General features: G+C 37.8%; 1 protein-coding gene across 1 annotated transcript in view; it reads left to right on the top strand.

Moving 5' to 3' along the window:
- LOC145268089 (zinc finger MYND domain-containing protein 15-like) overlaps nt 1–15560 on the top strand; it is a 72998-nt gene that overhangs the window by 37449 nt on the left and 19989 nt on the right. Inside the window, exon 7 of the mRNA XM_080123350.1 lies at nt 13254–13463. Coding sequence (XP_079979476.1) covers nt 13254–13463 — 210 coding nt within the window. The remainder of the gene's footprint in view (nt 1–13253; nt 13464–15560) is intronic.

Genomic DNA, 15560 nt, shown 5'->3' with positions numbered 1-15560 from the left:
AAAAATGCACAAAGCCTTCAACACTATAAACAAATCATGTGTGGATTTCCAAACAACAGCTGTTGCAGTGGAGCTCATACGTCGAAATCAACAGGTGTATTCATCATATATATATTTCGACATATTTACCTTTATTAAATTTTATTATACGGGGAAAAAGACTACACTTTCGAAAACCCTTAGACCATGATAGTATGCAAATGTAATCTCTCTTTTTTTTAACTCAAAAAAAACATCATCTGTTTCAAATGCCCATTGGATACAACAAAGGGAATTAACTCTGTATTGATGATTACAGTTCCCCCCCCCCCGCCATTTTTAAGTTGCTGTCTATATGAAAAAATTCTAACACGGTCAAAGTATTTCTGCAATTAAATTTGATTGTTCTGTAATGATCCACCAAAAGAAATGACAAACCAAAATCAAATATCGATTTTGTAGGCAGAAAGCTATTAATGACAAAAATTGAAAAGGCGACTAAATTTACTTTACATGTCTATATTGTACTTTTCTTCTTTTTCTCGGAAACTACTGGTCAGATCTGGGTTAAATTTTGTATGGACATTTGTTATAATGCGGTGCAGCAAACTAAGTATTGTGGTATCTATTTGATGCATACTGACTGGGATAGCTTCCGTACATTTATATCTGATCTATCTCTGCATTCCATGTTTAACAATGATTTTTTTTTTTTTTTTTTTTACACAGTGATCACCACTTATCAAGGCCCGGAAGCCACTCAGGGATAAGGGTTATTGCAAGTACATTACGTTAGTGTGGAGATTTGATGAAGTGTTTACTTAAGGGGGCGGTTCATTAGGAATTTATTAACATTGGACTTGAAGACATCCAAGTTGTAGTCCGGTGGGAAGCAGGCAGACGGAACAGAGTTCCACAGGCGTGCAGTTCTAAGAAAGAAGCTTTGTTCATGGAATCCGTGTTTTGATTTAGGCACAGATATAGAGTGGGGGGAAATTTTTGACAGTGGATTCAGCTAGACGGGTGTTTTTTGTGAAAGATTGGTGAGGGGGGACCAGAGATTGGAGTTCAGACGAGCACCTGCCATGGAAATAACGATAAAACAAGGATAGGCTCGCAACGTCTCTTCTGTGGGAGAGAGGTTGCAGGGTAGAGAAAAGGGCATCCCCCACTAAGCCACAAAGTCTATTTTGTACTCTGTCAAGGCAGGATAGGCTGTTTTTAGCACTCCTGCCCGGATATGGCAGCAGTATTTCTTCCTTGGATGTACTTGGCTTTTATATAGATAGAGAATTGCATCAGTAGTGAGATATCTTCTGGAGTGGTAGAAGGATCCCACCATCTTTCCAGTGACCTTGGCAACAGACTTGATGTATGTGTTCCATTTCAGATCAAGAGTAAAGGTCAAGCCCAGAAGCTTGTCAAAACACGGGGCCTCACCCAGATGAGAGCCATCCATCACAATTGATGCCAGATGGGGATCTACGCGTTGATGATGTAAAAATAGGAGTTTGGTTTTGGATGCATTAAAGGTAACCAGCCACATCTTCCCCCACTGAACCACGCGCTCGAGATCAGAGGAGAGAGAATCAGAGAGAACTTTATCATTTACAGCCTTTGATGTGTTGCTGTAGATAGTCGTGTCATCAGCATAGATGTCAACGAATGATTTAAGTATGTGTTTAGGGAGGTCATTGATGTAGATCAGGAAGAGAGTTGGGCCCAGGATTGACCCCTGAGGGACTCCAGCATTTATATTGCAGGCCTCTGATTGTTGTCCATTTACCACTACTCTTATGAGCCTATCGGAGAGAAATGATTTAATGATTGAGAAAACATTTCCAGTTATACCGTAGCTGGAAATCTTGTGAAGTAGACCCTTATGCCATACCTTGTCGAAGGCCTTTGATATGTCAAGAGCAATTGCCCTGGAAAGGAAGCCTTTGTCAAGAGATTCACTAATCCTGTGGGATATAACCGTCAGCACATCTGCGGTAGATCTTGCAGAGTGGAAACCATATTGTGTGTCACTAAGAAGGTTATTCTTGCTGAGGTGGTTGACTATTTCTCTATTTAATATGGATTCCAGCAACTTACTCATAACACACAGGAGACTTATTGGTCTGTACTGAGAGGGAGATAACTTTTCACCTGAATTCTTAAATACAGGGCAAACTGATGAGGTCTTCCAGGGAATCGGAAAGCACTTCTCCTTAAGGCAGCGCTTAAATAGTTTCGTAAGTATGGGAGCAAGTTCTGGTTGAAGCTTTTTTAACACTATAATTGGGATGCCATCAGGGCCAGTTGCTTTACTAGAATCTAGGTTCTTGGTGACTTCAACGTCCATAACGTGGAATGGCTGACCCATTCAAATAAGACAGATGATGAGGGGAGGTTTTGTCATGATTTTACCATTGCTTATGACCTCACTCAGATTGTTCGCGAACCCACCCATGTGCCTGATACACCCGGTCAATATGCAAGCCTCCTAGACCTTTTTCTCTCAACTTCCCCTGAGCTATGTTCATGTTCCGTTCATTCTCCTTTAGGATCCTCCGACCACTCCGTCGTATCAGTTAAGATAAAAACGAAATGTAAGAAGCCCCCAGATGTACCCCTCCACCGTACTGTATACCGATACTCTATGGCTGACTGGGATAGCTTCCGTACATTCATATCTGATTTACCTCTGCACTCCATGTTTAAAAAGGAAGTGTCGTCTATAGTATCAGATCTGACCGAATGGTTAATTGTAGGCATAGACCGATTCATACCATCTAAAAAATTCCAACAAAAACCTAACAGCCAGCCATGGTTCTCCTCAGAATGTGCTGCTGCTATCGCGCACAGAAATCACTTTTTCCACAGCTACCAACGTAATAGATGCACTGAGACTAAAGCTGCTTTCAGGAACGCCAGCAACCACTGTAAAAGAGTAATAAAAAATGCAAGAGAGCTATATGCCCAGTCTGTTAAATCCAAGGTAGCTGATCAGCGGCTTGGTTCCCACCAGTTTTGGCAAATAACAAATAGGATCCTGAACAGAAGTGTGCGTTCTATCCCAACCATTATCAACGGACCAGATGTCATCTCCTCAGCTTCAGACAAGGCCAAACTATTTGCCAAGAACTTTGCAGCAAATTCTACCCTATGTGACAAAGGCCATCAACTCCCCATATTTCCTCCTATAACACAGAACATACTAGGTAACATACAAATATCTGTGCATGAGGTCGCCAAGCTAATTAAGAACCTTGATTCCAGTAAAGCAACTGACCCTGACGGCATCCCAATTATAGTGTAAAAAAAGCTTCAACCTGAACTTGCTCCCATACTTACAAAACTGTTTAAATGTTGCCTTAAGGAGAAGTGCTTTCCAACAACCTGGAAAACCTCATCAGTATGCCCTGTATTTAAGAATTCAGGTGATAAGTCATCTCCCTCTCAGTACAGACCAATAAGTCTCATGAGTAAGTTGCTGGAATCCATATTAAATAGAGAAATAATCAACCACCTCAGCAGAAATGACCTTCTTAGTGACACACAATATGGTTTACGTTCTGCAAGATCTACCGCAGATGTGCTAATGGTTACATCTCATAGGATTAGTGAATCTCTTGACAAAGGCTTCCTTTCCAGGGCAATTGCTCTTGACATATCAAAGGCCTTTGACAAGATATGGCATTAAAGCCTACTTTACAAGATCTCCAGCTATGGTATAACTGGAAATATTCTCTCTATAATTAAATCATTTCTCTCTGATAGGCTCATAAGAGTAGTGGTTGATGGACAAAAATCAGAGGCCTGCAGTATTAATGCTGGAGTCCCTCAAGGGTCCATCCTAGGCCCAACTCTCTTCTTGATCTGCATCAATGATTTCCCTAAACACATACTTAAATCATTCGTTGACATCTATGCTGATGACACGACTATCTACAGCAACACATCAAAGGCTGTAAATGACAAAGCTCTCTCTGATTCTCTCTCCTCTGATCTCGAACGAGTGGTTTAGTGGGGGAAGACGTGGCTGGTTACCTTTAATGCATCTAAAACCAAACTCCTATTTTTACATCATCAACGCTCAGATCCCCATCTGGCATCAATTGAAATGGTGGCTATCGTCTAGGAGAAGCCCCATGTTTTGACAAGCTTCTGGGCTTGACCTTCACTCCTGATCTGAAATGGAACACGTACATCAAGTCTGTTGCCAAGGTCACTGGAAAGATGGTGGGATCCTTCTACCACTCCAGAAGATATCTCACTACTGATGCAATTCTCTATCTATATAAAAGCCAAGTACATCCAAGGAAGAAATACTGCTGCCATATCCAGGCAGGAGCTGCTAAAAACAGCCTATCCTGCCTTGACAGAGTACAAAATAGACTTTGTGGCTTAGTGGAGGATGCCCTTTTCTCTTCCCTGCAACTTCTCTCCCACAGAAGAGACGTTGCAAGCCTATCTTTGTTTTATTGTTATTTCCATGGCAGGTGCTCGTCTGAACTCCAATCTCTGGTCCCCCCCCCCTCGCCAATCTTTTACAAAATACACCCGTCTAGCTGAATCCACTGTCAAAAACTTTCCCCACTCTTTATCTATGCCTAAATCAAAACGCGGATTCCATGAACAAAGCTTCTTTCTTAGAACTGCACGCTTGTGGAACTCTTTTCCGTCTGCCTGCTTCCCTCCTGACTACAACTTGGATGTCTTCAAGTCCAACGTAAACAAATTCCGGATGAATTGCCCCCTTAAGTAGACACTTTAAATATCCACACTAACGTACTGTACTTACAATAATCCTTATCCCCGAGTGGCTTCCGGGCCTTGATATGTGGTGACCACCTTGTAAAAAAAAAAAAAAAATTAGTGGCCAATAGAGATTAGTCACCACAATACTACAAACTGAGTGAATATTTGGCTGTTCTCTCTTTTTAACTCACAAAAACATCATCTGTTTCAAATGGTCTTTCCCTACAAAGGGAAGTAATTCTGTATTGATGAATACAATTTTATGCCCTTTATATGAAAATAATTCTGATACAGTCAAATTATTTTCTGCAAGAATAAATTTAAATTGCATTTTATTGTTCTTTAATGATCCACAAAAAGAAATGATAAGTCAGAATCAAATATCGATTTTGTAGGAAGAAAACTATCGATGACAAAAATTGTGAAAGAGATTGACTTGAATTTATTATATATTATTTTTTTATTTGTTTATTTTCAATTTATGCATTTTTTCCAGATTTCAAAGATCATTGACATATTCTTATAAGGATTCACGAAATACATTATATTATGAAAAAAAATGCATAAATTGAAAAAAAAAAAAGCTAATGGGGGAGGGGGGCTGTCGATGACAGAAGTAAAGAAAGAGACAGACTTTACTTTCTATATTAGACTAGCAGGGTGATCCAACATTGCCCGGGATTGAATGATGATCAACAAATGTTTCATGTTCCCATGTTTTTATTTTCATCGAAATCTGTGAGATTGCTCATTTTTCAATCAAATCAATTAATTGCCTGCTCTTCACATGCCTTCCTATGGTGACTTAGTCCACAATACATTGTAGTTTACATTGCACTGTAGAGAACCTACTGTTGATTTTATAAAATTATTTTTATATATATATAATTGCTTGAATTAAAGTTTAAAATGAAAAAGCCAAGTATCATGGTCCAATTGTGCTTTAAACTGAAACATTCATTTCAAACCCACCTCTATCATATCTAAGAACCTACTATTGATTTTATATGTAGGGCCTTTCTGCTTATGTGGTAATAAAACTTCTCAAATGCATTTGTGATGTTAGGCTGTATAAAGAGTTAACTTTAATCTAAATCGTCTGTTCCTTATTTCATCAGATTTTTTTCAATTATCGACATTGATACTTATCGAGGACATTCCAATACAAAACTTATCTAAGAACACTGTCAGATACATTAAGTACATTTATGTGAAATTTCATAAAAATCGGCCCAGTCGCTTCAGAGTCCATAGGAAACGAACTCACACACATACATATACATAAATACACACACAAAGTTCCCTTTATATAATAGTAGAGTAGATAGATCAATATATAATAACTAGCAAAGATACCCGTGCTTCGCACGGAGCTTTGTTGCGCACTCGGGTACCAAAATCTGTGGGCACCTTTCCAGTAAGTTGATGTTGTAAGAGCAACGATTGCATAAGGTGATTAACATTTTAACTACCTCTTGTAGTGACTGAAATTCAATCAGGAACTTCACAAAACATTTTCATCAAAAAGGAAGGTTACTTGATGTTACATAGTAAATTTTTCATTGAAGTCATTTTCAACTCTTGCTTAAATTTTATCTTGCACATTCAATACTAAAAACTTACCACAATCAGATCATGTCAGTTTTTCCTCATATCCATTTCTCGAACTTTTCACTAAAGAGCCTCAGGGTAAACTACATTTCTGCTGCTTTGATTTGGAGCCAGAATGTAGAGTTTTTCTGAACTTCCTGTCCGGCTGATGGAGACGTAGAACATACCGTGACTGAAGCAGTCTGATGTCAAGTCTACGCCAATGGTGTTAAATGTCTGACCTTGACTTTTGTTTATGCTCATTGCAAAACACACCTTCACAGGAAATTGGAGTCTCCGGAATTTAAATGGAAGTACTGAGTCCGATGGAACTAAGGGGATCCTTGGCAGTAGAACGGTTTCGCCTTTGTAGGGACCACAGGAAATGGTGGCCTCAAGTACATTGGTGTGCAATCTGGTGATAACACATCTGGTTCCGTTTGTTGTTTTTGGCGGTTCCAAGGATCGAAGAATCATGATTGGCGATCCAATTTTGAGATTTAAAATGTGTGGAGGCATTCCAGATATCTCGAAAGAGTTTAAAAACTCCACAGGGTAGTGAACAGCTTCATATTCATTAGTAGCCGAATCAACTGACTTGTATTGCTTTGTGTCTCCTGGAAATTCATCCATTATTGAATTGTTCAAATGATTCACATTGCTGTTTAATGGCGAAATAATAGCCCTCTCAGCAAGCCAATCCGGTGATTTTCCATTGTTTTGCAGGTCTGGGTACACTTTGTCTTTCAGTTGCTTCTGATTACCGACACATTTACCAAGCGCAGTTGGAATCTTAATTGTGTCAGGTGAAGAAGTGATAGGAAACTGACCATTACCGATTTGGAGAAGCAATTTTGAGAAGTCTGCTGCAGCTGTGTTATCAGAGATATAGGCTCTCATATTAGTAGTCAGTCTCTTCACTATAACGTGCCTCCAGAGATAGGATTGTTTCAAACTTGCATTGACAATGTTAGCCCTTGTGCCATTTTTAACCACTGGGAGGATTTGACGGAAATCACCGCAAAATAAGGTTGGAATGCCACCCATGGGATTCTTGTTTCCTGTGATGTCTTGCAGTGTTCGGTCAATTGCTTCATAAGCACTCTTGTGCGTCATTGGGGCTTCGTCTACAATGATTGCAGAGGTGTCTCTAATTACATTTGCCAAGGCTGAGTTACCAGTAATTTTGCAAACTGGCTGATCCATTCGATGAGTATCCAAGGGTACTTTAAAAGTGCTGTGAAGAGTGCGGCCACCTTGTAGTAGAGTAGCAGCAATGCCACTGAATGCTGTTGCAAGCACAATCTTTCTCATGGATCTAATCTTTGCAAGGATCAAATTGATTACAAAAGTCTTGCCCGTACCACCTGGAGCATCAAGAAACATCATGTTTTTGTTCATTTCACCTTGTGCTTCCAACATTGCCATGAATGAATTGTAAACTTCTCTTTGAGAATCGGTCAGTTTTTCTTGCATATTTTCTGCTTGTAGGGAAGTTCTTCAAGATTATAAGTAACTTCACGTTGATACTCTCTCGCGAGTCTTTCATCTCTCCCTTGCATTGGTGCAGGTAATCCATAGCTTGCCAATGGTTGACCGCACATAAGGAGAACTTTTTCTTCAATTAGACAAAGAGTTTTATTGTAGATGTCCTCATTAAAATCTGCTTCTGGATTGTTAACTTCTTGCCTGTATCTGTGAAGAATGTCTTCAGATATTACATCACGAAAAGCCATCCAGATCTCAAGAGGATTTCTTGGCTCACAGGCTGTTAAAATTATCACAAATAGGCTTCGCAAATTTGAAGGTGATTGAGTGGCACTTGCCTCTCCTACTGCTTGATGCAAGTGATGGTCATTTTCTAGAAGGCCTCGAGCAAGGCACGCTGCTCTGTATGTTTCAAACACCTGACCATTGTATGCTCGCAAATTTTGAAATGAAGTTGGACCAGCAACCTCATTGAGCAACAGGCGTAAGAAATAACACTCCCCTGCTTTTGGACTAATCGTGTAGATTCTCCCAATGCATGGTGCCTTCCATACATCATCATTTTCAGTACGTTCAACTTGTACCCCACGCATTCTTCTCATCCATTTCTTTGTCGATTTGTTCCAAGTGTAAAACTCAGGGACTTCTACGTATTTGAGACCCCTTGCAAAGTCATCCTCATGGCAGAGTTGAAAAAATGCTGTCAAAGTTGTGGCAGGCGGTGGACCTTGGGCTCGTTCCAGAGCAGTATCAGCTGAGAACATGACACGCTGCCCATTTTCAAGATGAACAGAAAGTTGTACAATTGGGGGGAAATGTTCATGGATGGGATGTTCCAATATCCTCCAGGCTGCCTCTGAACTGCCGACATACCTTGCATTCTGGAACTGCTGGATCTCATCCACAATGTGACTTTGTACTTGGCCTTGTTGGTTAGCTGCTCCATCAGTTCTTTGTAGTTCAAACACTGCTTGATCACATCCTTTATTCACGTATTTGAGGACATACTTGATGCTTTGGATCGAGCTGCAAATTTCTACGTTAATGTGAGCGTTGAACTGCTGAAGGAGGACCTTGTTGTACGGAACAATCCACTGGTTTGTTATTTCTTGATTAACATACCGACCATTTCTCTTCATCCTTATTGTACCAGTCTGGCCTCCATCTTCTGGTTTTCTTCGCCTGTACTTGGGGTAAGAGTCTTGGCCTTGCTTGGTACACTGAAGAAATTCTTTTGGGTATTTTTTGGAACATTTGTTGTCAATCATACATGGACAATTTGGATTAAATGGTCCACAAGGTCCATGCACCATATGTGCCATCACTTTAGCATGAAGATCAGGATCTTCCTCTTTGTCAGGGATCTCTGCAGATATGCAGAGATCCATTTTTTCTGGTAGAAGTTTGTCCTCTGGGGCCTGCCAGGTGAGGATGTGTGCATGCGGCAGTCCTCTTTTTTGATATTCAATACTGTACAGGAAAGCCCTCAACCTGCCAAATCCTCCCTTTTTAATAAATTCAAGTAACTTTTTTAGCTTCTGCCTGAAAACCCTGGCAACAATATCTGGACGATCCTGAGGGTCTTGCCCTTGAAGACAATTTTCTGTAATTTCTGTCCACTTTGGATTTGTTGTGAACGTGATGAAGAGGTCGGCTCGGCCCATTCGCCGAACATATGCCATGGCATCACTTTGACGCTCAAACATGTATCGAGGGCCTCCTGTATAAGTTGCCGGAAGTACAACTCGTTGACCAAACTGTTCTGGATTCCCATCCTCCCTAAGAATTGAATCTCTCAAGTTGCTATAATTGTCAGCTCTCAGGGTCTGTTGCTCACGCCTCAGGAACTGTAAACGTTCTGTTTCAATCTTGCAGTACACATCCACCAGCCATTGTTGAAATAGCCTTCGGTACCAGAGAAAATAGTTTCCAGGCCGAGTCATTAAATGGTACGAATAAAATTGCTGTTGGGTAACTTTTCGCCCATTGGATGCCTTCATGTAGATGTTGTAAGATGGAGAACCATAGGGGTACATTAACGGGTACATTAAAGTATCGTAGAGGGGATGTAGTTCGGAGATCCATTTTAATGTATCATTTCTAAAACGCAAGACAATATCCCGGTTAGCTGTTGGTTCATTTTCCATTAATATTCCAATCTCATACGTTGTTGTTGGAGCATTGAATCGCCGTGGATGCTCTTCTTGCGGCCTTCGGTCTTCCCTTATGACAACTTTATGTTCTACCAAGTGTTCTTCTTCAATCCTCTCCTTTGTTGTTTTCAGCTGACAAATAAAGCTGTTGTTCTCATGTAAAAATTCAGTCAGACTTTGGAGAATGTCTCTATTGAGTCTACTGTCACGTCCCCGATTATGTAGTTCCTCTTCCAGACTATCCAAGAAGTAGACTTGAATAAACTTTGCTGTTTCATCTTCAGGTGGTAAAAGACTCCCAATCTGGTGGCAAACCTGGCCTCGAATTCTAAAAGAAGGATTCCACACATGTACTGCCGCAATTTTGTGACCAAATGATGTCATTGCAAAACAATTGTTATAACTGCGTAGATTTTGCAGAAAATCTTTAGAGATGAGACCATTGCCGGAGAGCAAATCTTGAAGCAACTGAGGCAGTGGTGGAAAGCTATCAAGCACAACTTTGCCAGAAGAACAACAACAACCAGGGGTTTCTCCTTTAAATTTTACAGCTGAGCAATGTTGACATACTTTGTCCATTTTTCCTATATCAGCTGTAGTGAGAGAGTCATTTTTGTTGTAGAGCAATCCTTTTCTATTGCAGTGTTCTATTTCATGGTGTCTCAAAGCAGTCATTCGTTGTCTAGCTGCCTCGTTTTCTGTCAATTGCTGGGGCAAAGTCATACTCTCTCTCCATGCAGCCTCTCGTTGTTGCCCTTGGTATAGGCGAAAGCTTCGTTGGGTTTCCGATTCATTCTGATGTCGTTGAGCCACTCTCAACTGACCTTGTGTACGTCTACTTACCTCATATAATTCATTCGATCGTAATATTGCTTCTCTTTCCAGTGCATATCTTTGCCTTTCTTGAATTTCATCTTGTGATGAATTTAACCGCCTTACAGCATGTCTAGTTCTGTCAGCTTCACGTTGGGTTTCTCTTTCCAAATCTGACAGTCTTGCTCTCCTTTCTCTTTGACGTATCCTGTTAAGTTCTAGACGTCTTTCTCTATCTGAATTGTTTTCATTGGAGCGAATTGCAGCAACTCTTAGTCTATTAGCTTCCAATCTTTCCATTCTTTCTTCCTCACTTTCGTTTCTACTTCGTTTGGGTGGCATAATTTCGGTTTTAAACGGAATTGTTTAACGATATTAATGATTGTAAATTAATTAAGCGTAAAGGAAATGTATACTAACTGAAATGGACGAACTATAAATAATATTTCTGAATAGTACAATTATAAACAATTATATTGTACCTATTTACTATGCCTCCCCACGGGACAGAGTTAGACACCAGGGTCGTTTTTTAACGTGGAGAAAAGGTACAAAAATAAAAATTGTCTCAGTCGTGAAGGATTTCTCCTCCACCGAAAGAGAACAAGAAAATGAAGTGCAGCATCTGAAGAACAGATACTACACTTTGATCTTGACCAAAAGGAATGAATAAAAGCGACCTACGTGTGACTCATTACTTCCGGGTGTAAATGTCACAGTCTAAAAGTAATAATTAAAAAGAAAAGTAAATGTAAAATAAATGTAATACCAACTTAGGTTAACTAAGTAAACAGTACAATTAAAACAGTTCTATTAAAACAAATAATTACTAAGATCTAGGTAATTGTTAGTCTCATTGTTATGGTTTTAAAGAAAAAAATGTGTAAAAAAAAGTTCTGCTTTTGTGAGTACGTGTATTTCTTTTAAATTACATAACCTTTTTATTTTATTATTTATATCTCTTTTAAATTTATATATTTTGTTAGTAAACTGGAAGAAATTCAGTTGAATAAAACCTTGTTCGTGTTCTTTACGTTAAACTCATATTTTTATAAAAGGTTCATCCGGTTTAAAGAAAGCGCTAAGTTTAAATAAGACTGGAAATAACTAATTCAATATATAAATAGAAAAATGAAATAAATATAAGCTTTAAGTCTTAAGATAGTAATAATCAAAATGTAATAAATTATTTGTAGTTCAAATCTATGATAAACAGGCTTTCGAAATAGGCTCGACCAGAAAGATTAAATTGGAACGAAATTATAATCTCCGTGCCATTTTCAAAACAACCCCACAAAAGTAACGATATCCTGCAGTTGGTTAAATGACAATGGTTGTAAGAAAAATGTAAAAGAAAATGCGCTTATCTGTTTATTTTGACCTGTTTTATTTAATTAAAAAAAAATTGGCTATAACTGGAAGAGAGCGTTATGTTTTGGGGGTTGTTTAAAAAATAGAATGGAAATAAAGTTAGTTCCGTTTTAATTGTGTTTAATTGCGGCAAGCGCTAACAAAATCGAAAAATCACTGTTTACATTCGAAATGTTAACTTTTATAGGTTTACAGGTTTGCTGACAAGGCTGGGGGTGTTTAATACAATTATTTTACTAAATTGATTTTTTTCATTTAAAAATAAAATTATTTCTTTTTTAATAAAGTTTTATTTTAAAATATTTGTTTTTGTTTATTTATATAAAATTACGATAGTTGAATTGTATTCTTTCAATTATATTGGCAAGTAAAATATAAAAGATTAAAACGGAACGAAATTGAAATTTCCATTACATTTTCAATACAATCCCAAAACATAAAGCTTTCCTCGCCAATGAATTGTTTTGATAATATACGTAAAGTGAAATAAATCGAATATAAAATTAAATGAAAATATATTAAATAATTAAATGTTAAATAGATTTTGTAAATAGTACAGTTGAAATGATTAGAATATTTCCAATATGTAATAAGGTCGAGGTAATTAGTTAAAGAGATTTAATATAATGTGATATGCAAATGAGCATAAGTCATTCGATATGGGGGTTGTTTGTAGAATAGTATATAAAGAAATTAGGCAAAGATTCTTATGTCTCCTATAACAGAAACATCCTAAAATGGGTTCTAATGTTTCTCTACCAGGAGAGATCTACCCTCTTACCTCCTTTATATTTCGTTGATGATGGAGAGCTGTACACACAGACAGAAACACACGAACCCTATTACTTTATAAAAATATAGATGTTGGTATACTCACACTAATCATAGCTTAGTAAATATTAGATGTGCATCTGTGATTGTAAATTTTTTTATCATTTTGCTGAATACTGATGTGTCTGCTTAGGATTCTTTTTCTTTTTTGCATGTAAAATGGATGTTGTTTGTTTGTTTGTTGTTGTTGTTGTTGTTGTTGTAGTAGTAGTAGTAGTAACGTCCGTTGATTTTTATTGTTTTTTGGTTTTCATCTTGTTTTGTTTTTTGTTTTTTTGCTAGGTGACTTGGCCATGTTGGATTTCCCCTTGATATTGAATGAAGAGAAACAACTTTTGTCAAGTGAATCAATGGCTGCACCTGTCCAGCAACTGACCAATTGGGAAGAATATTATAAATGGAGGGGATTCAGTCTAAGCTGCCCATTAGCTATCCTCTTGACTTATCCTTTAACTCTCTATTACATCATCACTTCATGTTTCAGCGTCCATTGTAAGTAAAAATAAAAAGATGGATTACTTAATGCATGTCTTTTTCTTTTCACGCCTCTGAAACAGTGTATTAATATTCTTGTGGAAGGAAAAACAAAAAGACCAAAGATGGCGACCGTGGTCTTTTAATGCCCACGGCCTCACACAGTTCTTGAAAAATCACGTCTCACACATGATTTTGAGGTGTGCCCGGGCATCATAAAAGCAGGTTGCTGGGGGAAGTGGGCAGAAGCGTTCAGACCTGTCAGACTTTTCCGAACTTATTTACATTGGGCTTGAAGGCAACGATATTGTAATCAGTCAAGAAGCAAGCCAGCAGAACAGTGTTCCATAGGCAGGCAGTTCTAAGAGAGAAGCGTCATGTGCAAGCAACTCTATAAGTCACTCAGTCAGTCGGTCAGTCCATAACACATGTACTTTTTATTTCTTTTTATGTTTATTATACTACTATTTATTGGTTTTCGGAGTTCCTGAATACGAAAATAATGTTTCAAATTCCCTAAATCAAATAACTTTTGTGATATAAAGTGGGGGATCACTTTTCTGTATTAATTTAATGTAAAATGATCACCCACTTTACAACCAGTCAGTCTCAATACCATTCAAGTCATTCTCCAGATCATTCAAGTTGTTTTTGAAGGATTCCAGTTATTTTTCTAAGCATTCAAATCATTCTTAAGTTCATTCAATTCATCCTTAAGTTCATTAAAGTCATTCTAAGTCATTTACTTTTTATTTATTTAAGTCATTTCAGCCCATTTTTCGGTTATTTTAGTTTATCTTTAAGAATTTCATGTCAATCCTACATTCACGCATTCATTCATTACACAAGAGCACGCGACTAATGGCTATCGGCCTTGTTTTCATATAAAATGGGCATTCAACTGATGATGATGATAATGGTGGTTTGTTTGTTTGTTCAGCATCATTCATGATGATGATGATTATTTTTGTTGGCATTTGTTTCTCCAATATTATTCCATCAGGAATTCTTTCTAGAAGGATATCGGGTACTTATGATGAGAGGAATCACGTGAAGGTTGCCAACATCCATAAGTGAAAGTGTTTCTGTGGAATGAAGCGGGTTTCTTAACTTGGCACATCCAGGATGTCAGCACGCATCGTTAACCACTGAGCCACCATCATCTTCTTCTTCTTCTTCTTCTTCTTCTTCTTCTTCTTCTTCTTCTTCTTCTTGTTGAGCAGCAGCAGCAGCAGCATCATTCATTCATTTTCATATGAATCAGATGATTTTTGCTGGCATTTGTTTCTTCAATATCTCTCTACTTAAAATGGTTTCTAGAAAGACACTGGATTCTTATATATATAAAAATAAAATAATATATATATATTTTTTGCATTTTGTATTGTATTGTTTATTTACTTTTATTATTTTTTTGCAATTTTTTTATCAACAAAAGTTGTATCTTTTTTTTCAAGAAAAGATGAATCTTTTTTCTAACCGTAAAAGGTACAGTTTTTTTTTTACAAGAAAACTTACACCTTTTTTATTTTTTAAAGAAAATTGGCAGTAAACATTTTCTTTTTTTTGTTTTGTAAACAAAGATTAATTATTTTTATGAAAATCGTAAATTGTTAGGTGAAAGTACAGAAAAGATTTTTTTCAAAAAATTTACAAATTATTTTTTGGCAACAAATGCTAAAAAAATATACAGGGGAAAAAAATACTTCTCATCACTCAAAAAATAATTAAAAAAGCCAAGGATCCATGTCAAATTCTGAAAGAGTACCCTATGTCGTTAACCACTTAGTCACTGTCACCTCCCTCCACAGCAGTGGCAAGTGGTAGGAGGAGGTGAAAAATATGCAACAGCAGCAAGGTGTGGTTATATAACAATTTCCTATTTCTTCACACGTTCCCTTACATTATTATTGAACTCTGCAAGCTTTACTAGTTGGGCAAGGGCAGGCAAAGCAGTGCTGCATTGTATGGCCTTCATCTTTACATTTGCAGATAGTTGGCTTGGTTTTGTGTCTGCATCCAATTATAGCAGTTTTTGATCACCTCATTCCTGTTCTAATACATTTCTGGGTCTTCCGCTGACCCTACAGTGCTTTTGGACCAGATAAGAGGGCT

The sequence above is a fragment of the Euprymna scolopes genome, chromosome 4 (assembly GCF_053919585.1).
Source record: "Euprymna scolopes isolate OS-2025 chromosome 4, ASM5391958v1, whole genome shotgun sequence".
NCBI lineage: Eukaryota > Metazoa > Mollusca > Cephalopoda > Sepiida > Sepiolidae > Euprymna > Euprymna scolopes.
The sequence above is the reverse complement of the archived record's forward strand: the minus strand, read 5'-3'. Positions and strand labels throughout refer to the sequence as shown.